Genomic DNA, 27,176 nt, shown 5'->3' with positions numbered 1-27,176 from the left:
TTTCTTCCTAGATTCATCTTTTTGTGTATATCATCCAGAGACCAGATTACTGCTCAAATGTTTAAATTATTACATGACCGAATCTCATGTTGGTGTTTTTTCCCTAATTATACTTGAATTGAATTGTAGTGTGATGGGTGCTGAGGCGACTGTTCAGACCTTTGGTATATATATATATATATATATATATATATATATATATATATATATATATATATATATATATATATATGTATAAATATATAAATACACTTGACAATTGTCAGTGTGTCAAAACATTTAGTCCTGGTGTTCTGTCCAGTCTCTAATAAGAGATGACCTGTATTAAAATCACAAACATGAAGTTAAGCTGAGACCTAAGACCTAACCTAGGACGTAATACAGTACATCTTTTTCTTCCCTTAAATTAGGTTTCGCAGCATTGGTACAGTCTTTAAAATATATCGTCAAATCAACATCCAAACATCAAGTCCAATCAAAGTAAAAGCTTCTCTTATGCTAATGCTTCTTGTCTTCTTGCTGTGTGTTTGTCATGAACAGTTTCTTATAGAGTCTCTGCAACCACAAAACCCAGCTGGACTCAGAGTGTCACTGTTGAAGAGAGTGGTGAGTTAAACATGTTCTAAAAAAGAAAAAAAAACATGTTAAAAATGTATCAGCGCTGAAGAAAATACACATCTTGAATGCAACAATGCATGTTTCCTAAAAAATATTAAATTAGTAAAAATGACATCTTCTGCTTAACTACCAATTGTGTTTATTGTGAACAGTTTCCCCTAGAGTTTCTTTAAGCACAAAACCCAGCTGGACTCAGTCATTCATTAATGAGAACACAACGAATAATGCCACTGCTGGAGTAACTGGTGAGTTTAACATGTTCTAAAAAATAAAAAAAAAACATGTTAAAAATGTATCAGCACTGAAGAAAATACACATCTTGATTGCAACAATAAATATTTCGTCACTAAGAAATAATAAAATAGTAAATGACAATTCTGATTAATTCTACTTAACTACCAATTGTGTTTATTTTGAACAGTTTCCCCTAGAGCGTCTGTGACCAAACAACCCAGCTGGACTCAGATGTTCAGTGGTGAGAGCATCACTCTCACATGTGAGATCCATGGAGGTGGAGACACTCAGTGGGCGTATGAATGGACAACAACCAGCTCAAACCAACCTGCTAATAAAACTGGTAAAGTGTTGAGGATCAGCAGAGCTGATGTGAATGACAGTGGAAACTACTGGTGCATGGGTAGAAGAAACTATGAGTCAACACAGTGGAGTGACTCCATCACACTGACAGTAACATGTGAGTTTTTTAATAACACGTCTTTTATGTTTACCATAATCTTATAGACTCAACCATTCAGCACAATAACTTGGTAAGTGTGGAAGGAATTATCTAATTTTGACGCTGGGTTTCTGTGTAGACCAAATCTGATTAATTTACTGTATAAACTGAGCTTCATAAATGATATTTAATGCAGTACATTTAAATGACCTATTGGTGATGAACATAATGCAAAGATGTTTCACATCTACTGTACATGTCAGATGTCACAATAAGAGCACGAGTCTCTCAAAAGAGCAACATCACATTAAAGATTGTCACGTCCCGCAAAAAAAACTTTGAACTGAAAAAACTGAAAAACTTTGGGACAGTCTGGCCATTTCTGGGGGTACATAGGAAACCAAGACGCGCTAGTTGTAGTTTTTGAGCCAAACCATCTGCCAAGGCGTTTTACCAGAAGAATAAATGATACCTTCTGTGTGTAGAAATTATCAAGCAATCTGAGTGTCCCTTCATTCTTATATACTGTATTACCCGAATGGCCACAAAACGGCAGACTGAGATGGCAACAAAATTAATCACCCAGGGTCGGCCAGTACTGGAAGAAAAAATATTTAATAAAAGAAAAGAAATAAAAGGCAAAACCAAAAACATTTTTTTAAATGAAACCTAACTCAGAGACCAGGCGGGAAAAACACTAGGAACACAAAAGTACGAAAGGAAGTCTGGCTAAAAGCACATGGCAACAAAGGTAACTCAGGGATCACAGGCACCATTAGTGTTGCAGAAAACCCTTTTATTACATGTTTTTATTAATTCATTCAAGGTAAACAGTCCAACACAATTTCATTATATATTTTGTGTCCTGTTGTGTCAGCAATGACTATTTTGGATAGTTTGGGTTGATGCCTGGCTTTTTGTTAAGACATTTATGATTGACAGAGTTTTATTCATGCAGAAATCTTTCCTCCAGTGTTTAAAGCATTACTAACTGTATTATTATGTTTTCTTTGTAAATTGACCATCAGATAAACCCAGAGCCTCACTGACATCAGACAACACAGTCATAGCAGCAGGAGGGAGCGTGACACTGAGCTGCTCTGTGGACGGTTCTGATGGATGGAAATACGACTGGTTCAGATCAGAAACTCTGATCAGAACAAACACTGAATCTAGTACCAGAATCACAGATGGAGGCAACTATTACTGCAGAGGAGGAAGAGGAACCCCAGTTTACTACACACAGAACAGTGTCTCAGTCACTGTTGAGGAAACAGGTGAGGATCTTTGTAATAAATAACATTTACGGTAGTGTGTGTTGTTGTGTGTGTGTGTGTATGCATGTGGTGCGGTTGGTTTGTTGGGGGCCCTGTTTTCCGCCCGGGGTATGTTGTTCGTCTGCCTGGGTGGTCTCTTTTCTGCAGACCCCCACCAATTTCCAGCCTTGTGCTGCGGGCCCGGTTTGGTGCCAGGGGACATGGTTGGGCCGATGGGGTCGGCCCCACTCCGCTCATGTGGGGGTGGAGGACTGGGGTTAGGCACCACTCTGGGCGTGGGGGCATCTCCTAGTGGGCTTACTATGGACCGTGGGTCCTCTGGTTCCACTCTTTCAGGCCGACCCTCCTGCCGGGGGGAGTGTTTGCCCCTTGTTCTCATGGGGCGGACAGCGTTGACCCCCGGTGGCCCACTCTGACCTCGGGTGCTGTCTCTGTGGCTGCTGCAGCTCTGCCTGGGGGGCTCTGTGTAGGCGGCTTGGGTCGCAACACCTGCCCTCCTGGAACTGAAGGTGTGTGGGCTCCCTGGCTGCTGGGATTCCTTCCTCTGCTTGCTGGATGAGCGTAGTGGCTGAGCTCCACAAATCACCCTGGCTTCCACAAGTGGCATTGTTCATGCACCAACGTCTGTCTCACCCTTTGGCTGAACAATGTTAAGATACAGCTTTACTAACCTTGTAGTGGGACACTCAACACCTGAGCTGATGAACAGGCTTTATAAACTTAGCTGCAATTATTACTGGTACTTATCACTACCAATATCAATAATGTGTAATTATGGTAGTTGTGACGTTGTACAGTATGTCGCGGCTATTATTAAGTATTATGACATTATGTATAATAATGCATAGGTGTATGTGTATGTATATGTATATGATATATGTACAGCATGTGTATGTTTGAGTGTGTGCACATACCTATTATTACCAACACTATTATTAATATTATTAGTATTACAGTAGTAACAGTTAAACCACAGTACAGCAGTTGTTTAGTTATGAATAAGTCTGCCAAAGGTACATCCTAATTCATTTATTTTGTGTCTATTGTTTTAGCAGCTGGTTGCATCCCTTCCACATGCACACACACAAACCCAACCTGTTCACCAACCCAGCGACGCCACATATATTTAGGATGGATTAAAAAAACAAAAAATAAACCATTAATCAAGAGGAGCATATATATTTCTTATATGCTTCTCTGTCCATCACAATATGATATTCAGACTAATACATGCTGCTTGTTGAACTGCTGGACAGGACTAACTAAATTAATAAATTATAAATTCATACATTAATCTATCACCTGAAACTATTTATGGTTTCTGTTTGTGTTTTTTCTACAATGTGTGAAGTTTCCAACAAGGCTGCTGTAAAAAGGCAGCATGACTGGCCTGAGATATTCAAAGGAGAGGAGATCACTCTGACATGTGAGATCCAGGCTGGAGACACTGAGTGGGAATATGAATGGACCCGAGGCAACTTAAGAAGAACTCCAGATGGGAGTAAAGTCTGGGTTTTCACTGCTTCTGGTTCCAGTAGTGGAGACTACAAGTGTAGGGGTCGACAGAAAACCAACAGTTATTCCTTCACAGCATGGAGTGATCCTCTACGTTTGATAGTAACAGGTGAGTTTGATTCATTCATTGTTACATTTGTAATGATTCATTATTACATACAGGACAACTTTAACAATCATTGAATGTCTCAGAGCAGGTCAGGAAGGCTCTGAGAAGCTGTTGTTCAGAGGTTGATACGTCATCATCTCATCAGCATCTGAGTTTGAGGGAAACTCTGCTGAGTGGAGAGTCAGGAGTCACACATGCAATTCTTGCTCTGCAAGGCTGTCACCATATTTACCAAGTGTTTAGTCTGTCTGGAGATGTTATTCGTCTGTCTCTTGTCTTCCTCCAACTGGGCTGAGATCTTGCTAGTCTGTCCTGCAATTAGAGTCATCCTCTGATGTAATTGCATCAGCCGAGTAACCATGGCCTCAGGGGTGTTTGTAACTCCACGGCCGGTGGGCGCACCAATGAGTCGGCTGCAGAATTTCCAAACTTCCGATAAAGCAGGGCACCACCAAAGCCAATTATGATTATCCCTGTTATCAAAGTCCAAAGTATGAATAGATCCTAGATTTGTTGGGTTTAGTTGTGAGGTTTTAAACCTTACTTTGTAAAGTGCCTTGAAATAACTTTGTTGTGATTTGGCGCTATATAAATAAAATTGAATTGAATTGAATTGAATCCTCGATGGACAGTGGCCCCTGGTGATGCTTTTCTTTGTTAAAAAATGTGCTGAGTGACCAGTTGATTAGTTCCATGTTCAAAAATTATTCCAGAATAGCAGATCAGGGTGCTGAGAAAAGACAGGACAAGAACACTGAAAGCCAAAAGTAGAGTGGGAGCAGAGAGAAAACACATCTGCACTCCTCAAGAAGCAAAAGTAAAAAAACGTGTTTATTATTGAATGCTCTGATTTTAAGTAGTGATGTAATTAACATTCTTTAATTAGTATCTTATTAATCCATTCTGTCTTCTCCTGCTAATAGGATTCTGTCCTGAATGTCCATCATTTTCTGCCTCCTTTACTGTTGGACTGGTTGTTGGAATTGCAGTGATTGTTTTGCTGCAGCTGCTGCTGTTGTGTGTTTGGAGAAACATGAAAGGTGAGACTGTGTAAATTCTGTCTAAGTTTTGAAGCTCTGGAACAGTTTGAGTATAAATCTAAATAATAACTCTACAGTCTCCTCTATTGTTTTAGCTGTAACAATAATTTCCATTTTCACAGCACACAGAAGTGTGAGCACTGATAAAAGCTCTGCTACACAGCAAACAGTCAACCAGCTTGAACCTCAGCTTTACTCCTCTCTGCTCCACGGTCAGTCTGACAATCATCACTGTCATGATCAGTAACACTCACTTTGTACGACACACACTGTTTAAAGTAAGTTTGATTCTTTTGTCCTCACTCACATGTAGGTGATGTTTGTGTCTATGAATCAGTCGGAGGCTCTGGAAACAATGATGAATGTGGTACAGTATCATATCTGATTAATGCAGAGATTATATGACACTAAATACTAAAACAGATGTGACTTGATGATTTCAGAGGAACCAACAGATGAACCCAGTAAAACCACAGTGCTGCTTCATAGTCAATGTCCTGACAAGATAAATACACAAAAGCTACACCTAATGATAGATCATAGTAAGAATTGGGTTACAGCTGTGGAAACCTTTAATAAACTTTAGCATCTTTACAGGGACACATGATGATACAGAGGAAGATCATGATTACAACAACGTGGATCCAAATGCAGCCACAGGTACAAATATGATCTTCACAGTTGTTTAGCATTACTGTTCATACTCAGTGTGTTTATAGTAAAATGCATTTAGAGGTGAGTCGTTGTAGTTTATAACAAGTCAGAATCACATACTTATCATCTGCCAACGGCAGCAGTTTAACTGGTTTCCACTGACTCTTCAGTGCTTTGACCCTTGGTGCATCTAAGTTATGTTTAATGTCATTTTGTCATTTTATACAGATTCATAAACAGAAGTTGATCAAAACAAGAACCACAAGACGACAATGTTCTGATCAACATGCTGAGACTGTTTACAGCATTTATAAAGTTATTGTTTTCATCAGAGCAGTGTTAAAACAGGTGATAATATAAAGTATAATACGATGTGACACATGTAGAAGATCCAGTAGTAGCTGAAAGTCTTCAAAAGAAACCAGCTGCACTAAAAACAGCCAAAGCTTCAGAACTCAGATTTAGCCTTGTCTGTGGCTGCAACAACAAATCCATGTCATCATCAACAATAATGGGTGACAGAAATAATGGATAACGGATGCAGCAGCGGTAACAAACACTGTGCATCCATCCCGTGAAGACGCTTCATTAATTCTGCTGTGTAAAAACTTACTTTCTTACTTCATTTGTTCCGCAGCGACTTGCGAGCGTGAGACGGCTCCGCAATCGCTACTTAGTCATTAACGGCGTCACCATAGAACAAGTCAACAACCGTGCAGACAATACATGTAAAAGCAGCAAATAACAGCAGCTTTAACACATGAGGACGTGTTTTTAGTGGTTGTGGCCCCAGAGCCAGAAGGAGCCCGGGGGTCTCTGCTGTTTCCATGGTAACAAAATAATGGCTGGCTGCAGCCCCAGCTTTGTCATTTTGTGTGTCATAATATAATGTATGTTTGCTTTTAATATTGTTGAAGTGTGATTCATTATGTTTTTTGAATATAGTCTGAAACATTATTATGTTCAGCATATTGATGTTAAAGTTCATCACCTGGTGGATGGAAGTTACTTTAGGTGCTTTTTGTTTCTTTCTGTTATTTTTAGCTATGGACTATTGATAAATATATTTTAGATTAACTGGATAATGTTACGTATGTTAATGATGTTAATTGAAGCATGACATGTGATCCATGAAGTACAGTAAACACAATATAAAATATGATATGATGTTTGGGGATGGTTTGTGTTTCCTCACTCTGTTCAAACCAAAAAACTCCACAACGTCTCCTGCCTCAGGACGTACCAACGTTTACTAGTGACTCACTGAGCTTTTCTATTTCTCATTATTATTTACAAGTCTACCATTTATTCTCAAATTCTTTGGAGACAATTACAGTAGGAGGAAGATGCCAAAGATGTCTTGTTCTCATCCGGTGTTGTGATATTTTATTTCGGTTTCTCTTGCTTGGATACTTTGTCTTTTTATCTCTGTACATTCTGTATTATTAACCATCAGCGGAAAGAAGCCAACAGTGGCTTTATGGGTTATTGTATGATTGTGATGCATGTTTTATTTTGCTGTTAACGTTATCGCTGAGCGTGTATCAGAACCATCCCTGCTTTATTACTGCTTCAACTGTAGCTCATTTTTCACATCCAAATCTTCCATTGATGTGTGTCATTAGTGAGGCCTGGTAGCTCAGTGGGCATCGGCCAGAGAAAGGAAAGCTTCCTGGTTCCAGCCCTGCCGCTGACACTTCACACTAGCTCCCCAGGTGTGTGTGTGGCAGCCCACTGCTGGGTTAAATGCAGAGGACACATTTCATTGTGTGTGACGAATAAAGTTTCATTATTGGGTCCACGTCTGTGTGTGTGAACCCTGGTTGTCTTATCTTTTTTAAATAGTTCTATTCTAACATCATTTAGTGATAATGGTTTTAGCTGAATATTGTGTAGGTGTCATCATTCACTGTACCTGCTGTGTCAGAAAACACACGGTGGAGGACCCAAACGCACAGGGCAGGCACGACGTGAGGTATCAGAGGGTTTATTAAAGATCTTGGTCGGACAGGCAGAGGTCGGTACACGAGTGGCAAGAACGATAGCAACGGCACAGACAGGGATCAGGCAATCAGTGGTCAATATCAGGCAAACGTCAAAATACCAGGCAGAGTCCAAAACCAGAAGCAAGGGAACAGGCAAGGCAAGGTGAACAACAAAACCAGAGCTGGAACACAAGAAGGACTTACTGGGTATTGAGGCTGGAGAGTTGACGCAGGTAAGTGAACAAACAAACGTGAACTAACAATCTGGCAAACGGCTGGTGTGTGAGGTGGAGACTAAATACCAAGGCTGATTGCTGATTATTGTCAGGTGTGAGTAATGAGGACCGGAGGTGACATGAAACACAGTTTCATGTGTAGCAGGAAGTATTTCAAAATAAAACAGGAAACAGTACAGGTCGTGACATGCTGTTTGTATTGCTGTATGGCAATTTTTACTGAGTATATTTACAATAAATGATGTTGACCCTCCACCTGAGATGGACTTCTTTGTGTGAGCTAATTCATTGTGGGAGAACTACATGCTCTGACCCTCCTTAAATCCAGGTCTGGTCACATTCATACAACAACAACATCCAAAAAAAGATGGATTTCAAAGTTTTTGGAGTGGGAATTAATGCAAAATATATCGCTTCACGACCAGGTGGAGCTGCAAACGGGTACCTCTGGCCTCTGGAGCTGGGGCTACAGCGGGACTCGAAGCTGGGCGTTGAACAGGGGCTTTGGCAAAAGGGTGTGAGACCGGAGGCAACAGTGGAGCCGTGGGAGAAACGGGACATGGAGCCTGGACAGCTGCAGCAGTCTGTGGCCTGGGGTTCCGAGAAGGATGTCTCCAACTGAGTTGCCGCAGGGCTTGGAGCAGCGATGACGAGCTGTAGAAGCCGATCAGGAGGCTTGAGCCTCGGTAGGGGAGAGCGTAATAGCAGGTCCTGAGCTCTGGGACACACTTGAAGCACTCAGTCGGGCATAACAAACACCAATTACTCCGGAGGACTTAGAAGGGGGGCCAGGTTGGGGAGCTGCAACTGCAGGGTGGAAGGCTGGTGGTGAAGCTGCCTCAGGCTTTGTGATCTCGCCAAGGCCAGCACAAAGTTGCTTATCTCTGGCATGCTAAACAGCCATGGCCTGGAGTAACATAAGTTGTTAGCCTTGTCAACCAAATGCAGCTTCTCCTGCGGGTTGGTGGAGGCTATGGCTGAGGAAGACTCAGCTCACAAGACTAGATAACCTAAACAGAACTAAATATCACAGGATCAAAAAGAAACAAAGAATACGTAACCTGGGACATGAGACGAGAACTGATCCACGGGAGGAACATGTGAATCCTCTGTAGAGATCGTCAAGAGCACCAAGTTCCTGTGTTTATACCTAGAGGAGAACCTCGCCGGGCCCCTTAACACCAGCTCCCTGCACGAGAAACCATCACCACCTTTTATAGAGGCACTATAGAGAGCATCCTCAGTAGCTGAGTCACTGTCTGGTTTGGGAACTGTACCACTGCGGACTGCAAGACCCTACTGAGGACAGCGAGAACAGCTGAGAAGGTCGTCAGGGTCTCTCTCCCCTTTATTGTAATCATCTACACTTCACGCTGCATCTGCAAAGTCATCAGCATTGTGGCTGATAGGACACACCCATCACACACACTCTTCACCTTCCTGCCATCTGGAAAAAGGTATCGAAGCATCTGGCACTCACATTCAGACTGTGACTTACTAACCTCTACAAGCCATATGTCTCCTCAACAATAAAAGACCGGAAACACTCTGATCTATAACTATCTTACTGTTGTTTATACCTATTGGAACTGCTCTTTTGCACATTTGTCAGGACCAGTCGAGTTGTTGGACCCAAAAGCACAGCTCCAGGCAGTTTATGCAGTTAATTTAGAGCAGCATAGTCAAACAGGCAAGGGTTGGTACACCGGCAGGCAGGGCTTCAGTACAGACAGGGAGCAGGCAAAGGTGGTCAGAACAGGCACAGATCGAGAGCACTTCAAACAGTATCCAGGAATGTCAGGCTACAACAACAACAACAGAACAGGTTCAACAACAGAGTAGACTTACAATACGGAACATGTACTTAACTTGACTTATAGGGAAAGTTCACCGCTGAAAAGCAAGTTGTGTTATAAAAATTGGATGTTTATCAGCCAAAATGTGTGAAACACTTAACGTTGGTGGTCTATGTTCGGAGAAAACAGGGAAAATCAGCAGTATTATGTGTTGTGGCTAAAAATGGTCAAATCCTACAACACCCAGAATGCACTGCACTGATGAACCTCCCGACCTGCTGTGATTGGACGATTAGCTGTTCCACCGACTGCCGTGTGTGTTACTCCTCTGGTTTACAGACAAACACACTGGACATTTTATCAGTGTGTTTGAATAAAAACATTGTTTCTAAGTTGTTTAGAAGCTTTTTATTTTGGATCAAACCAGACATTTGTAGTAAGCTAACGCTACTCCCTACAGTCTCATACACACAGGCATCAGCTCATAACTTAAACTTCACAGCGCAATAAACGGTTGAATATATTACTTAGTGCTCACTCCGTCTCCTTCTTTCCTACCCCAATCATCCTTTCCACCCAAAGCTCATTGTTCCTCTTCTTTCCCAAGACCAGTCTAATACCTTCTCTTCTGGATACTTGTCACTGTTTTCCTGCAAACTCATCCAGTAATTTACCACAATCTGCTTTTTTCTGAGATCAAGCAGCAAAACTCCCACCTCTACGCTCAGAGGACAAACGGAAGTGCTTTGTGTCCAAGTGTCTTCATAAAGTCTGAGGGAGACATGTGACAGTACTGTATGTGAATATATTATGTAGACACATCACTGTTCTGCCGCTCCTCATCTCTGCTACTGGTTTGGTCCAGAATTTCCCACCTGGTTAATTGGTTCTGCCCTGTGTGAGCCACATGCAGTAATTGTTCCCCAGACTGATGATGTCCAGTCTGCAGGTGTGTTTCATGTGTATAGATAATTGTCTAGATATCATTATATTGAGTCTGATCTTTTTTTGTTGCTTGTTGCTTTTGTTGCTTGTGTTTCTGACCCTGTTTAATATTGGACCTTCTGCCTCAGTAGGTTCTGTGTCTGATTCTTATGAATAGAGAATTTCAGATATTTGATATTGATGAGATATTAAATAACAAAACTTTATTTTGGAGGCATCAGAATCATCTCCTGCGATATTTATACTTTGAAAAACTGATGCTGTGTCAAAGTGTCTTCTTCCGAATGACAACGCTATCAATGAAGCTAACTTATCAGTTGAATATATGTAAACCACTGATTGCCTGACTCCCTTCTCCCACACACTAAATAACTGTGGAATTATTACAGCCGCTAAAGGCAGAGAAACCAGCAAGAATCCATTACTGGGATTATTTAAACACACTACACTCACTCAACTTACATATAAAAGGCCAGACGAATAACAAGACAGGACCCAAATGCACAAACCTCAAGACAAATGGAAATATAAATATTTTAACAAAGTTACAGGCTAAACAATACAAACAATGTGAGGATAATGAATAACAAACCATAGCTCAGAACAAAGACACGCTCAGAAGAAAGGCACATAGAGACAGTGCAGGTGATTAACATAAAATGACCTCACACACAGACAAGAGAAACATCACAGCACCACTGAGGACCAGACTGTTACAGATTCTAAATGTGTCCTCGCTGACAAATGTGTTCGCCTCGCTGACAAAAGCTAGAACAACATGTAAATGTTTCTATAGTATGAACCTTTCTCTATATTCCTTTTAATGAAAATGAGGAAATATGTTTGTTGTTGGAGGTGGTAGGTTGAAACATTTTGTATTAAATCCTCATGTTAGCTCTCCATAATTTTATAATTTTAAAATTATGTACTTATCTATCAATAGATCTTCTTATGTATAAACTGTCTCTTACATGACACGTTTCTGTTGGCAACACTGTTGCAATGGAAAACCTAAATTTTATATGTAAAGAGGAAGTGAAGTTTGGTGTATTTATTTTCTGCTGTTTCATCTCTGCCACAGCAGCTGAAGTTAACCACTTTCAAACACGATTGAGCAAAACAACTACATTCAGTTTACTGTGTGTTAACCGATTCGATACTGATTCTTGATACTGTCATCAAAGGTTTTTCATCCATCTTTCTTTTTCTCCATTGCTTTTTTTTCTTTAAGGGTGACGAAGCCAATCCCAGCTGACCTTTGAGTGGGGGCAGGGTTCAGCCTGAACAGGTCAGCAGTCCATCACAGGGCCACACACAGAGACAAGCAGTTTATCACAGTCACATCTAAGGGCTAGATTAGTCGTCCGCCAATAATTGATGGTTTTAGTCCTGGTTTTACTGAATCATGTGCCAAAGTTTCACTTGGCAAGACACTGAACCCTAAGGTGCCCGGTGCTATTGCTATACAAGTGCAAGACCATTTTACATTAAATTTTACTACTAATTCTACTGCAAGACAACAACACAACATGCACAGACACACAAACAACAGAGATTATTCTTTATTTTTATTTTTATTATATCTATTATTTAGGTTTATTAGTTGCAAACTTCTGCTTAAGAGACAAACTAACACATTTGTGCAGCAGGAAGCGTAAACTTGTGGTCAGAGCTGTTGAGTGAATAGGAAGGAAGAACAGAGCAGCTCTGAATCAGGTGATGATCTGTAGCTTGTGTCTTAGTGTTTGCTGTCATTCCTCTACAGCGACAGTGTGTGTGGATGTGAAGATGGAGCTGACTTTGCTCTGTGTACTGTCATTATTCTGTGAGTACGTCAGCAGCTCTGACTTTATTCAACATGGTGGTTTTTATACACATGGGATGTGACCCAGCTTCATTCACAGTAAAACTGGGACTTTCTTCACAGTTTACTGTTAGTGTGGCTCAGATTTAACAGGAAATAATTTAACAGTTTTTAAATAACAGTAATAACAGTAACTTTATCTGGGTTTAATAAAACACCACCTGGATGAAAATTGGCTTTATTACTGTTTTGACTTCCTATCAAATTGATCATGTTTTCATCTCTGTTTCAGTTCTGAATACAAACATCTATGGAAATGATGAAGGTGAATAATTGTCCTTCTTTTCTTCCTAGACACATCTTTTTGTGTAAACACCGGAGACCAGGTTGCTACTCACATTAAATTATAAAATTAATGTTTAAATTATTTTTTTAAATTATAACATGACAGAATCTCATGTTGGTGTTGGTGTGTAATAAATAAATGTTTGAAGTCAAATAATTATGCTTGAATAGAGTTTAAGTGTGACAGCTGCTTACATGGTTGGTCAGACCTTCTGTCTAGAAACTGCAATAATCAAAAAATGGAAACGTTTAAAAATAAATACTTTAGCTAAGCTTAGACCAACACATCTTGTCTATTTCTTTTTTACAAGAGGAGTATGTAAGAAATATCCAATCCAATCCAACTTTATTTATAGGAGCACTTTAAAAGCAACGCAGTTGGCCAAAGTGCTGTACACACTTAAGATAAAATACATATACATATATTGTCACGATTCATGTTTCTTAGTTACGTTTGTCTAGTCATGTCCGGTTTTATTTTGTTACCATTTCCTGTTTAGTCCACACCCAGTCTACCCAGCTTTACTTCCTGTTGTTATCATCACCTGCATATCAGTAATCAGACCATGTAGTATTTAAGCTCCACCTCTAGCCATAGTCCGCTGCCAGATTGTCTACGTTGATTCCTCACTAGCATTCCAGCATTCCTTGATCTCTTGCCTTGTGTTACTGACCGTGCTTTGTCCTCGACCCTGCTCTTGCCTAGCCTATGACCGTCCTGTACTGTAAGTCGACCTCTGCTTGTACCTTGACCACGTCTTTGCCTGCTCCTTGTCGAATCCTGATTGCTACTCCACCGTGTATGACCTCTGCCTGCCTGACCTTGCTAATAAACCTTCTTATCATACTCAAGTCAACGCTGTGCATTTGGGTCCTTCCTCCACCGTCGGTTTGTGACAGAACAATCTTGCCGGCGCCAAGTCCATCAAGACCGAGCTGCAAGCCCAGTAGTGGTGAAGAACGAATCACCACTATGCTTCGGGAACTTTCCAGATACCCAGCTCGCCAGGAAAATCTAATGATGGCGTACGGAGAACAACTGGCGGAACTTACCCAGCGAGTAAAACCAGCCGCCGCAATACCCACGCCGAGCTCAGCCGTTCCACACGTTCAACTCGGAGCTCCGACGCGCTTCTCCGGTGACACAGGTGATTGCAGAGCTTTCCTAACCCAATGTGAGATACAATTCGAGCTTCATGCCCCGTCTTTTCTGACGGAGCGAGCCAAGGTTGCTTTCGCCGTGTCCCATCTCTCGGGAAAGGCGGAAGTTTGGGCCACCGTCTGACGAGCGCAAAGAAGGACCGCAGACGAAACTCAGGTCTGTCTGTATGGCCAACCCGGCCATATCACCTTGTCATGCCCAGCAAAAGCCAACGCTCCCCACTAGTCCGGAGGTTAGTGGTGAGCCAATCTACACTGTGCAAATCCTCCGTCAGGCCATTACCCGTAGCCACATTCTCAGTGGGGACCCAGTCTATTCAGCAGGCAGTTTTGGTGGATTCCGGTGCCGACGCTAGCCTCATGGATGCTAGCCTGGTCAAGCGTCTGGTCGTGCCCACGTTTCCACTACCTACCTCATTAGAAGCCACAGCCTTAGACGGTCTTAGACTATGGAAGGTCACGCACAGTACTGGTCCCATCACCATGGTTTTCCCGGATGCTCATTCAGAGCAGATCCATTTTCATGTGGTCGAGTCTTCTGCACATCCCGTGGTCCTTGGCTATACCTGGCTCAGACGCCATAACCCCAACATAGATTGGAGGACAGGAGAGGTGACGGGCTGGGGGGCTGAGTGCCACGTATCATGTTTTTCTCCAAGTCCTCAGTCGGTGCCCAACCCAGCGCTAGCCATGCCAGAGGAGAAGCTCGATCTCTCATTCATCCCGTCTTGTTATCATGACCTTGGCCAAGTTTTCAGTAAGAGGAGAGCCACTTCTCTCCCGCTGCACCATTCCTACGACTGCTGCATCAATCCTCGCCCAGGTACCACACCCCCTAAGGGAAGGTTATTTTCTCTCTCAGCTCCTGAACGCAAGGCCATGTCTGAGTACATTGACCAATCCTTAGGCGCCGGAATCATCCGCCCATCATCGTCCCCCAGCCGGGTTCTTTTTCGTGTCAAAGAAAGATGGCCCTCTGCGTTCCTGCATCGACTACCGTGGACTCAACGCCATCACAGTCCGAGACTCTTACCCTCTTTCCCTGCTTTCCTCAGCTTTTGAGCTCCTGGCTGAAGCCAGGTTCTTCACCAAATTGGATCTGAGGAACGCATATCACCTGGTCCGCATCAGAGAAGAGGACGAATGGAAAACGGCCTTTGACACTCCTGCCGGACATTACAAGTACCTAGTGATGCCTTTTGGTCTCACCAACGCCCCCGCGATTTTCCAGGCCATGGTTAACTACATATTGAGCCCCATGATCAACGTCTTTGCCTTTGTGTACCTCAAAGGTATTTTGGTTTTTTCGCGCACCGAAGAAGAACATCGGGATCATGTCCGTCAAGTCTTAAAGAAGCTCTATGAACACAGCCTATTCGTCAAAGCTGAGAAGTGCAAGTTTCACGCCACCACCATCTCCTTTTTGGGATTCATAATTACCCCTGGGGGCATCCAGATGGATCCAGCCAAGACGCAGGCCGTCGTCGACTGGCCGCAACCTCAGTGCGGCCAAGATGTCCAGGGATTCCTAGGCTTTGCCAATTTCTATCGCCGGTTAATACATAGATTTAGCTCGATAGCCGCACCTTTCCATAACCTAACCTCGTCTAAGGTCTCTTTCCAGTGGTCGCCTGAAGCTGAGACTGCCTTCCAGCGACTCAAGACTGCCTTTACCACGGCTCCCGTCCTGCGCATGCCTGATACTAGCCGTCAGTTCGTGGTGGAGGTGGATGCCCCGGACTCTGAGGTCGGCTGAGCAGCCTTTTCAAATATTTACTTATCATAAAAACCTCGAGTACATCACTACTGCTAAACGTATTAATTCCTGTCAAGCCCGTTGGGCCTTGTTCTTTGCCCGGTTCAATTTTCATCTTTCATATCGCCCTGGATCCAGAAACGGTTAACCGGATGCACTGGTAAGAGAGAGAGAGTCTGAGCTGGAGATGTCAGAACCAACCACAATCCTGCCAGCTTCCTGTCTTGTTGGGGCCGTAACCTGGTCCATCGAGAGCCGTGTCCAGGAGGCGACTCGAGGTCTTCCGGTGCCTCCGTCTTGCCCACCAAATCAGCTGTTCGTTCCTCCGGAGCTTCGAGGGGAGGTAGTCCACTCGGCCCACACCTCGCCCTACAGTTGCCACCCTGCGGTCCAGCGGACTGGCCGCTTTTGGTGGCCTTCCGTACTAAAGGACGTACGAGAATACGTCACTGCCTGTCCTGTTTGTTCCGCCCACAAGTCATCGCACAAGCCGCCTCCGGGGTTCCTCCAGCCTCTACCAGTTCCACATCGTCCTTGGTCCTATATTGCTCTGGATTTTGTAACAGGTCTTCCTCCGTCCCGGGGTAACACTGTAGTCCTCACAGTCATCGATCGGTTCTCTAGACTAACCCATTTTGTTCCACTACCCAAGCTTCCCTCAGCCAAGCAGACAGCCCAGGCAGTGCTGGAACATGTTTTCCGGCTGCACGGGTTCCCCAAGGACGTCGTTTCAGACCGAGGGCCCCAGTTCGTGTCCCGTTTTTGGAAAGAATTCTGCGAGTTACTTGGAGCTCAAGTAAGCCTTACCTCAGGTTACCACCCCGAAGCCAATGGGCAGACAGAGCGCATGAACCAGCAGCTGGAAACCGGTTTCCGTCTCCTTGCCTCCACCAATCCGTCATCCTGGAGCCAACAGTTACTGTGGGTAGAATATGCACATAATACATTACCTTGTTCCTCCACCGGCATGTCTCCCTTTCAGTGTGCCTACGGATACGGATAAGTTTTCTAGGCGGAACAGGAGAAACTGATCGTCCACTGCGTCAAAGGCATCTAATCATCTAAGAACTGAGAATAGACACTTTTATCTAAAACCTTAGAAAGAAATGGTAGTTTGGAGATGGGTCTAAAATTTGGGAGCACAGATGAATCTAAGCTAGGCTTCTTGATTAAAGGTGTCACCACTGCATGCTTAAAACTTGCTGGAATCACACCATTTGTCAGGCTAGCATTAATATTGCTCAGAACGTAGGGAGACACACTGGAGAAGACCTTTTTAAAAAGACGAGGTGGGATTGGGTCATTGTGAGACCCTGCGGGCTTTATGTGAGTCATTATTTCTTCCAGAAAAAATGGTGTAACAGGCTCAAACTGATCGAAAACAGCGGGGCAAGTAACACGGAGGGAAGGGTCAATAAAAGAAGACTTAATGAGGGCCCTACGGCTAATAAGCTTCTCAATAAAAAAGGTCAAGAAGTTCTCACATAGTTCAGTAGTATTCTCCAGACAAGTTGAATGAGGGGCATTAAGAACAGAGTTAATGGTTTTAAATAAAACACGAGGGTAGTGACAGTTGGATACAATAACTAGTTAATTCTGTCAGCTTTTACAGTTTTCTGGTACAGCCTCCAACTGTCTCTTAACATCTGGAAGGACACCTGTAACTTGTCTTTCTTCCACTTCTGCTCAGCTCCTGCACTTACGCCTGGCAGCACGTGTAGTGTTGTTTAACCAGGGCTCATGTCTGTTTTTTGCGGGCCTCAAGGAACCAGCTGGGATCGTTATTGGGCTTTGACTAAGCACAAGGGAGAACTGAGCAGCAGTGGAGAAGTTAATGATATGGGAGCCTCTTGCAGGCATGCCAGGTTTAGCTATATGGCACAGAAGAGGCATGTCAAATATAACAGGTCTATGGTCAGAAAACACGGCATCACAAACTTCAAGTTTAAAAATTGTAAAACCATGAGTTAAAACAAGATCAAGAGTGTGTCCACAATCATGTGCTGGATAAGAGACAGAGGAAGGTGCCCGAGGAGCAGACCAAACAGTGCAACCAGCTGCTGGCACAAAGCAAATCAATTATGCAGACAATAGGCACAATATAAATTAGTAGGGATGTACCTTAGGCTGACACATTTATAACTACACAACTGCTGTACTGGGGTTTACATGTGAAATTAATATTTATATTAATAATAGTGTTAAGGTATGTACACACACTCATACAAACACACATATACATAAATTATATACATACACATAAGCATTAATATACATGATCTCATAATACTTAATAATAGCCATAACTACCATTATAACACATTATTCATATTGATAGTGATAAGTATCAGTGAACCTTACAGCTAAGTTTAGAAAGCCTGCCTCAGGTGTTGAGTGTCCCACTACAAGGTTAGTAAAGCTGTAGTTTAACATTGTTCACCCAAAGGGTGAAGCAGATGTTTGTGCATGAACAATGCCACTTGTGAAAGCCAGTGTGAGGGGAGGAGCTCAGCCGCTACACCCAGCCAACAAGCAGAGGAAAGAAACCTAGTGTTCAGGGGGCACACACACCTTCAGTTCCAGGAGGGCAAATGTCGCGACCTGAGCCCACACAGAACCTTCCAGGCAAAGCTGCAGGTCAAAGGTCAACGTTGTCCACCCCAAAAGAACCCAACACTCCCCCCAGTGGGAGGGTCACCCTGAGTGCGTGGAGCCGAGGAACCATGGTTCGTAGGCTGGGGCTGGAGCATGAGCTGAGACGTGGCTAAACTGGAGCTTGAGTTGGGCACATTTGGAGCAGTAGGGCTCAGTCATAGTGGGGAGTCTGGTGCAGCCGGGGTCCCATGTGACTTAACAACAAGAGCAGCAGCAACAGGCAGACAGGCGGAGGGTCCATGAATGGAGCAGGCTGACCTGGAGCAGGAGGAACAGCAGGAGCTGGCTGTTGGTGGGACGTCGGTGGGGAGCCAAGAACCGGAGTTGAACGTGGTGTGCCCATGGCGGAAGCGGGCATGGCACGTAGATTGCTACCAATACTACCAAAATAAAACAGGAAATGCAGAGATGAAAACCTCAGATTGTGACATAATGTATGAAACACAAACATAATTTCTTGAGGCAACCCCTGACGGGATAAGCCGAAATGAGTTACCTTTAGTACGTAATTTTTTAAATTTCTGTTTTGTCTTTGAACTCAACAGCATCTGAACTCAAAGCCTCTGTGACACCACACAGAACCACACAAACCATACGAACAGGTGGAATTGTGACACTGAGCTGCTCTGTGGACGGTTCTGATGGCTGGAAATATTACTGGTACCAACGTTCCACAGACTCCTCTGAAGCTCAGGCCATGAAAGGTTCTGACCCAGACGGAGCTGATGTCAGAGTGACAGCAGGAGGTGAGTTCTACTGCAGAGGAGGGAGAGGAGAGCCACCGTTCTACACACAAAACAGCAGCAAAGTCATTGTTAGGGAAACTGGTGAGTTTATCAACGTTTCAGAAAAGAGACATTTTATTACCAACAGTGAATATTTTTATGTTTGTATTGTATTTAATATTAGAGTGGACAAGTTACTGTTCTGTTCTGTTCTGATGATGGTAGGAACAGAACAGAGTTCAGCTGAGCTTGTTTACTTTTCCCAGCAGCAGTAGATGATGCTCCCTATTAAACTGATGACATTGGTGTGTGATGTCATGTTTCTGTGTGTGTCCTAGTGATGCAGTAGTTTAGTTACTGTTGTGTTTCATGTGTCCAGTTCCTAACAGGGCCACTGTGGACCTGCAGCCTGACTGGTCTGTAATGTACACGGGTGAAACAGTCAGTGTCCGATGTCAGATCCATGGAGGTGGACGAACAGAATGGACGTATGAATGGACAAGAGACGCATTAAACATATCTCATGCACTCAGTGAATACAAGTTCAGTCCAGTTTCTAAGCATCACAGTGGGACGTACAGGTGCCGAGGTAGAAAGAACAGCTACACCTTCACAGACTGGAGTAACTTTGCCACTCTGACCGTAGAAGGTGAGGTGGATGACTTTCATCCTGATCACACACACACACACAAACACAACCTGCAGCTCAGTTCAGTGTGTGATTACTGATCTGATACTCTGATACATATGTAATATTAGTATTATTGGTTCCATGTTTACAATAATTCCTTTACTCTATTACACAACATTAACCTCACATCACACACACACACACACACACACACACACACACACACACACACACACACACACACACACACACACACACACACACATAAATATCAATGCACCATGGATCAGCATAATTTTGTTGTTTAAGTCCAGCAGCAGATGGAAAAAAGCTGTTTTTAAGGCCAGAGCTTCTGGTCTTAATGGCCAGCAGTTAGGTATGAGGAACCCTGGAAGACCGCCAGTTCACAGAGGAGCCCAGCAGCCAGAGCGTTTTAGGGTTTAGTTGTGTAAGGTCTTAAACCTTACCTTGTAAAGTGCCTTAAGATAACTCTGTTGTGATCTGGCGCTATATAAACAAAGTTTAATTTATCTACTACGCGAATCATTTTCTATGGCGATCTCTAACGGGATGAGCTGAAAGGAGTTTCTACAGACAGAGTTTAAGTTACAAATTGTCTTGTTCTTGTCAACCATCATGTGAACCATGACTTCAAGAATGAAGATGATGATGAGTGATGTCATTAACTTTGTTTAATGAGTATCTTATTGTTCCATTCTGTCTTTGTCTGATAACATGTATTAACAGGATTCAGTCCTGAAGGTCCATCATTTTCTGCCTCCTTTACTGTTGGACTGGTTGTTAGACTTTCAGTGATTGTTTTCCTGCTGCTGCTGCTGCTGCTGCTGTTGTGTGTTTGGAGAAACATTAAAGGTGAGACTCTGTAAATTCTGTCTAATACTTGATGAAGCTCTGGAACAGTCTGAGTATAAATCTACATAATAACTCTACAGTCTCCTCTCTTGTTTTAGCTGTAACAATAATTTCCATTTTCACAGCACACAGAAGTGTGAGCACTGATCAAAGCTCTGCTACACAGCAAACAGTCAACCAGCTTGAACCTCAGCTTTACTCCTCTCTGCTCCACGGTCAGTCTGACAATCATCACTGTCATGATCAGTAACACTCACTTTGTACGACACACACTGTTTAAAGTAAGTTTGATTCTTTTGTCCTCACTCACATGTAGGTGATGTTTGTGTCTATGAATCAGTCGGAGGCTCTGGAAACAATGATGATGGTACAGTATAATATCTGATTAATGCAGAGATTATATGACACTAAATACTGAAACAGATGTGACTTGATGATTTCAGAGGAACCAACAGATGAACCCAGTAAAACCACAGTGCTGCTTCATAGTCAATATCCTGACAAGATAAATACACAAAAGCTACACCTAACGATAGATCATAGTAATAATTGGGTTACACCTGTGGAAACCTTTAATAAACTTTAGCATCTTTACAGGGACACATGATGATACAGAGGAAGATCATGATTACAACAATGTGGATCCAAATGCAGCCACAGGTACAAATGTGATCTTCACAGTAGTTTAGCCTTACTGTTCATTGTCAGTGTGTTTATAGTAAAACGTATTTAGAGGGGAGTTAATGCAGATTATAACAAGTCAGACCCACAAATAGGAGGTGTGATAGAGTTAAACTTTAAATATTAATACAGAAAAGAAAAAAATGTTGACTTGAACATTAAAGACACTGTCAGTGCCTGCGAACTGCAGCAGATTAACTGGTTTCACTTTAATGTCATTTTGTATTTTCATACAGATTCATAAAAGGTGATCAACAACAAAACAAGAACCACAAGATGATAACATTCTGTTACATGTCACATGTTGAGACTGTTACCCGCATTTATATAGTTTTATCAGAGTGAGTGTTAATACAGGCAATATTATATGATATGATACACATGTAGAAGATAGTAGCTGAAAGAATTCAACAGAAACCAGCTCCAAGAATAGTCAAACCTTCAGAACTTAGATTTAGCTTTGTCACGTCAGTTCACAATATAATTTAACAATTGGTGTTAATATTGTTGTGCGATTTAAGTGTCGATGTGTGATTTATGTGAATATAGTGTGAAACATTATTACTGTATGTTCAGCATATTGATTGCCGCCTGGTGGATGGAAGATAGTTTAGGTGCTTTTTGTTTTTTAATGTAATTTTTTAGATGTTACTTTTGGACTTTTTTAGATTTGGACTATATAAGTGTATTTTAGATTTACTGAATAATGTTACATATGTTAACAATGTTAATTAAAGCATCATACGTGATTTGACTGAGTCAATCTGTGAGTAACATTCTAATGTACAAAACAGGAAACTGGCTACAAGCAGTGAATTAAACACAATATAAAATATGATATGATGCAGTATTCGAACACATCAATAGATGTAAATACTTTCTATATAATTCTCCTCGGGGCGGCACGGCGGTGCAGTGGGTGTTACGAACTCGCCCCGTCGGTTCCGAACCGGCGGGGTTTGACAGGGAACCTACTAACTCCTCCCGTCGGCTCCGAACCGACGGGGCTTTGACGGAACCCTGGGACAGGAGAGGGGATGTTGTGGAGAGAGGCGGTGACAGCACCCGCTCCAAGCGGGGAGAACTACGGCTCTCACGGAGCCGGGAGGAGAACGCGCTCACACTGAGCGGAGGCTTCAGGCACCACGGCCGACGTGCTTCCAGCACACAGCTCTGTGTAATCCCTCACAGACACCTGGCCGCAACCGGCAGACCAGGTCGCAGGGAACACAGGAGAGGGAAGACCCCAAATGCACGACCCAAACACAGTGACTTAACAGTTAACATAAGGTGGTTTATTTAAATACAACAAAAACTCACTGCACCGCAGGACTCAGTTCAACACAAAAGGAAGAACTAAAAATCACTGCAATGCAGGAAAACGATTAACAACCTATCTAAACTAAAACGCTCCGTACACTACGGGCAAAAATCCTAAACATGAAACATAAACCCTAAACATGAAACATAAGACACTAAACATGAAACATAAGACACTCACAAACCTCACAGGACATCAAATCAAAACGCAGGAACTCCACTTCTTACTCTCCTCTCTTTGGACATAACTTGGTGTAGCATCCAGCTACAACCGCGAACACACCAGCAATGTGTCAAAGAAAAAACATCCCTTAAATACACAAACCAAACAGGTGGGTCAACTAATTACACAGGAAATTTAAAAACTCAGACCCACACCAAAAAGTCCCAAGAGCGCCTCTAGCGGCGTGGAGGCTGAATGTCACAGTGGGTAGCACTGTGGCCTCACAGCGAGAAGGCTTCTCCTCATTGTGGCAGCTGTAATGCAGTGAGTGTCTGATTCTCAGGTGGTTTGTGTTTCCTCACTCTGTTCAACCCAGAACACTCCACGTCTCCTGTCTCAGGATATGCAAACATTTACCAGTGACCCACTGATTGAGGTTTTCTATTTGTTATTATTATTAACAAGTAGACCATTTGAACTCAAATTATATGAAGACAATTTGGAGGTAAAGAAAGAAGTACACTTCTTGTTGGTCCTGGTCAGCATTTTGCTAATATTGTTTGGACGTTGGCTGATGATTAGAGATTTGATGTTGCCTTGTAGATTCCAGAATGTTGCTCGTTGTTTCCCCATCAAGGTAAACAGGAGGAAGTCACATATTCCTATCTGGTGAAAGTTGTGATATTTTACCTCCTCTTCGGAGGCCAACAGGGACAAGAGTGACAAGAATGGCCTCCTCCGGGTCGGCAGGGGCAGGAACCGAGGTTTGACTTTGCTGGGCGGCAGCGGAGCCGACGGGGCAGAAGCTGGGCTTGGTGTCGTGAATCGCACAGAGCAGATGCAGTTTATTGGGGAACAGTTCCTCAAAATGGCAAATAGAAGCGTCAGGCAGGCAATAGTCATTCACGGGAGATCAAAACTCTAGGCAACGGTACCGACAGGGAGCAGGCAACAGACAGGTAAGTACGAAGGAGAACAGGTCCTTACTCAAGCGGGAGTGGTGGATAAATGCTGGAATGAGGTGAAAACGCTACGATCTGGCAGAGAACTGAGGTACAGGCTGGGAACTAAATACACTGAGATAATTACTAAACGCCTGTGATAGACTGGCGACCTGTCCAGGGTGTACCCCGCCTCTCGCCCTCAGCCAACTGGGATAGGCTCCAGCCCCCCTGCGACCCCACGTACGGGATTAGGCGAAATAGATGGATGCTGCTGGGAGAGAAACCGAAGAACACAGAGGTCGAGCCCCCCCTGATCTCATGGATAATGGACTACCTCACCAACCGCCCCCAGTACATGCGCCTGCAGAACTGTGTGTCTGACACCATGGTCTGCAGCACAGACTGCTATTGTAGGAGGTATCCAGGCTGGTGATGTCACAGAGTACCAGAAGAACAGAACCACCTCCAACTGAACACACACAAACTAAGGAGCTGGTGATAGACTTTAGGAAATCTGTGAGTCCTGTCACTCCTCTTACTATTAAAAAATGAAGCGGTGGAGGTGGCGACCGAGTACAAATACCTGGGAGTGTATTTGGACAATAAACTTGACTGGAAAAAGAACTCCTCAGTTGTAACAAGAAGGTTCAGAGCAGGATGCATCTCCTGAGGAGGCTCAGGTCCTTTAACGTCAGCAGCTCCATGCTGAGGATGTTCTATGAGTGTGTGGTGGCCAGTGTTCTACGCTGTGGTCTGTGGGGCAGCAGCATGATTTTAGCAGACAGTAACAGACTGGACACACTGATCAGGAGGGCTGGTTCTGTTCTGGGGTGGAGCTGGACCCCCTACATGCTGTAGCTGAGAGGAGGATGCTGGTCCAACTCCTCTCTATCCTAGACCGCCCCCCCCCCCCCCCCCCCCCCCCCCCCACACACACACACACACACACACACACACAGTGTGCTGGCTGTAGTAGTAGTTTCTTCACACACGTCTTCACTGTCTCACATAGGTAAAGGTTTGGTAGGTTTACATATTTAGGTTAATATACTGTATAATGTATTAACTCATCAAATGATTTGTATATTAACTACTGTATATCTCACATGACATATTTCTGTTAGCTACACGGTTGCAATGGAAACCACAAGTTTTATGAGGAAGAAGTGAAGAGGTAATTTAACTTCCGGTGTTTTATCTCAGCCACAGCAGCTTAAGTTGAAAACTGTCAAACACAACCTGCAGCTCAGTTCAGTGTGTGATTACTGATCTGATACTCTGATACATATGTAATATTAGTATTATTGGTTCCATGTTTACAATAATTCCTTTACTCTATTACACAACATTAACCTCACATCACACACACACACACACACACACACACACACACACACACACACACACACACACACACACACACACACACACACACACACACACACACACACACACACACACACACATACACACACATCACATTAGTGTCAGAGCTGTTTGAGTGAAGGAAGAACAGAGCAGCTCTGAATCAGGTGATGATCTGTAGCTTGTGTCTTAGTGTTTGCTGTCATTCCTCTACAGCGACAGTGTCTGTGGATGTGAAGATGGAGCTGACTTTGCTCTGTGTACTGTCATTATTCTGTGAGTACGTCAGCAGCTCTGACTTTATTTAACATGGTGGTTTTTATATACATGGGATGTGACCCAGCTTCATTCACAGTAAAACTGGGATGTTCTTCACAGTTTACTGTTAGTGTGGCTCAGATTTAACAGGAAATAATTTAACAGTTTAAATAACAGTAACTGAGTCTGATAAAACACCACCTGGATGATGAATGTCTTTATTACTGTTTATGTCTGATCATGATTTCATCTTCGTTTCAGTGCTAAATACGAACGTCCAAGGAAATGATGCTGAGTTGATGCTGAGATGTGAGTAATTGTCCTTCTTTTTTTAAATAAATCTTTTTGTGTGTATTTTATGTGTAAACATCAGAGACCAGGTTGCTGCTCAGATGTTTGAATTATAACATGACACAGTCTCATGTTGGCGATTTGACTGTGTTCACATTACAAACGGCTGCAGATGTGAAGGATGTGACAAACAAATAAGCTTCAGATGAATTAAACAGTTCACTGAATCTTTACCAAACATGACTCTAATCAATAGTTATTTGAAGTTAAGTAATTATGCTTAAATTCAGTTTTAGTGTGATGGTTGCTGTCATTGCTGTTTAGACATTCCTTCTAAGGTTTTAAGTTTTAAATGTAAATAGTTGTTGGCTGCAGCAGGATCTACAGCATCACCGTTTCTTCCTACTTCTGCCTAATGGCCTGACGTTTTCTACAGGTTAACAGGACTTATTTGTGGTCAACAGCAACAACAACTAAATAGACCAGTTCCACTTAAAAAACAACAGAAGACCTGCATTTATCTTATAAACATAAAGCAAAGCTGAGACCTGTTTTGTTTTGTTGAAGTAGAATAGAACTAAAAGCTTCTCTTACTCTAGTTCTTACTGTGTGTGTTTGTCATCAACAGTTTCCTATAGAGCGTCTGCGACCAAACAACCCAGCTGGACTCAGACGTTCAGTGGTGAGAACATCACTCTCACATGTGAGATCGATGGAGGTGGAGACGCTCAGTGGGAGTATGAATGGAGAACAACCAGCTCAAACCAACCTGCTTATAAAACTGGTAAAGTGTTGATGATCAGCAGAGCTGATGTGACTCACAGTGGAAACTACTACTGCATGGGCAGAAGAAACCATGAGTCAACACAGTGGAGTGATGTCATCACACTCACAGTGACATGTAAGTTTTTTTTTAAATAAATTACATATTAACTCAATAATAAATGTTTACTCAGTAACTAAGCCATTCAACAGAACAACATGATAGTTACCTACAGTAAAGGAATGATTTGACTTTTACATTATTCATCAGTAATTTACAGCATGTTTAACTAATCTACTGTATAAAAGGGTACTGTGTGCTTTTGGATCTTTAAGTGTACATTTGGGTCTAGAGTGAATAGGAGAATCAGGGGTTAACCACAATACCAGAATACCACATATTGCTGCTACAGCTGACATGTCCATTTTATGTTGTCTGATGATCTTCATCATCTGTAGATGAAGAATTCAAACTAACTGTAGCAGTGAATAAAGTGATTGTGAGCAAATCAAACACCAAATCAACTTTAGGATACTTAAACTCAGGTTTATGAAATTTTCTCATTCAATATACTGTGTGAAATTACATAA

At 42.8% G+C, this 27,176-nt stretch overlaps 2 protein-coding genes across 3 annotated transcripts in view; both read left to right on the top strand.

The window, feature by feature from the left end:
- The first annotated feature begins 349 nt into the window (after positions 1-349).
- Positions 350-4,269, top strand: LOC121202740 (leukocyte immunoglobulin-like receptor subfamily A member 4). Its single transcript, XM_055502513.1, has 3 exons — positions 350-1,312; positions 2,323-2,571; positions 3,923-4,269. The coding sequence occupies exons 1-3, from the start codon at positions 1,084-1,086 to the stop codon at positions 4,267-4,269; spliced, it is 825 nt and encodes a 274-aa protein (XP_055358488.1). The 5' UTR covers positions 350-1,083.
- A 7,786-nt stretch (positions 4,270-12,055) lies between these two features.
- Positions 12,056-27,176, top strand: part of LOC114867613 (uncharacterized) — a 31,051-nt gene continuing 15,930 nt past the window's right edge. The window contains exons 1-9 of one of the 2 annotated variants that reach the window (XM_055507011.1): positions 12,056-12,676; positions 12,948-12,980; positions 19,118-19,399; positions 19,677-19,946; positions 20,676-20,801; positions 20,927-21,016; positions 21,118-21,168; positions 21,399-21,461; positions 21,719-22,231. In XM_055507011.1, coding sequence (XP_055362986.1) covers positions 12,571-12,676; positions 12,948-12,980; positions 19,118-19,399; positions 19,677-19,946; positions 20,676-20,801; positions 20,927-21,016; positions 21,118-21,168; positions 21,399-21,461; positions 21,719-21,726 — 1,029 coding nt within the window. In that variant the 5' untranslated portion in view covers positions 12,056-12,570 and the 3' untranslated portion in view covers positions 21,727-22,231. Of the gene's footprint in view, positions 12,677-12,947; positions 12,981-19,117; positions 19,400-19,676; positions 19,947-20,675; positions 20,802-20,926; positions 21,017-21,117; positions 21,462-21,718; positions 22,232-27,176 lie in introns of those variants that run through there. The other variant, XR_008694039.1, reaches the window with a different exon arrangement.

Source organism: Betta splendens, chromosome 2 (genome assembly GCF_900634795.4).
Source record: "Betta splendens chromosome 2, fBetSpl5.4, whole genome shotgun sequence".
In the NCBI taxonomy this organism is placed as follows: domain Eukaryota; kingdom Metazoa; phylum Chordata; class Actinopteri; order Anabantiformes; family Osphronemidae; genus Betta; species Betta splendens.
This window is presented reverse-complemented; position numbering and strand designations above follow the sequence as displayed.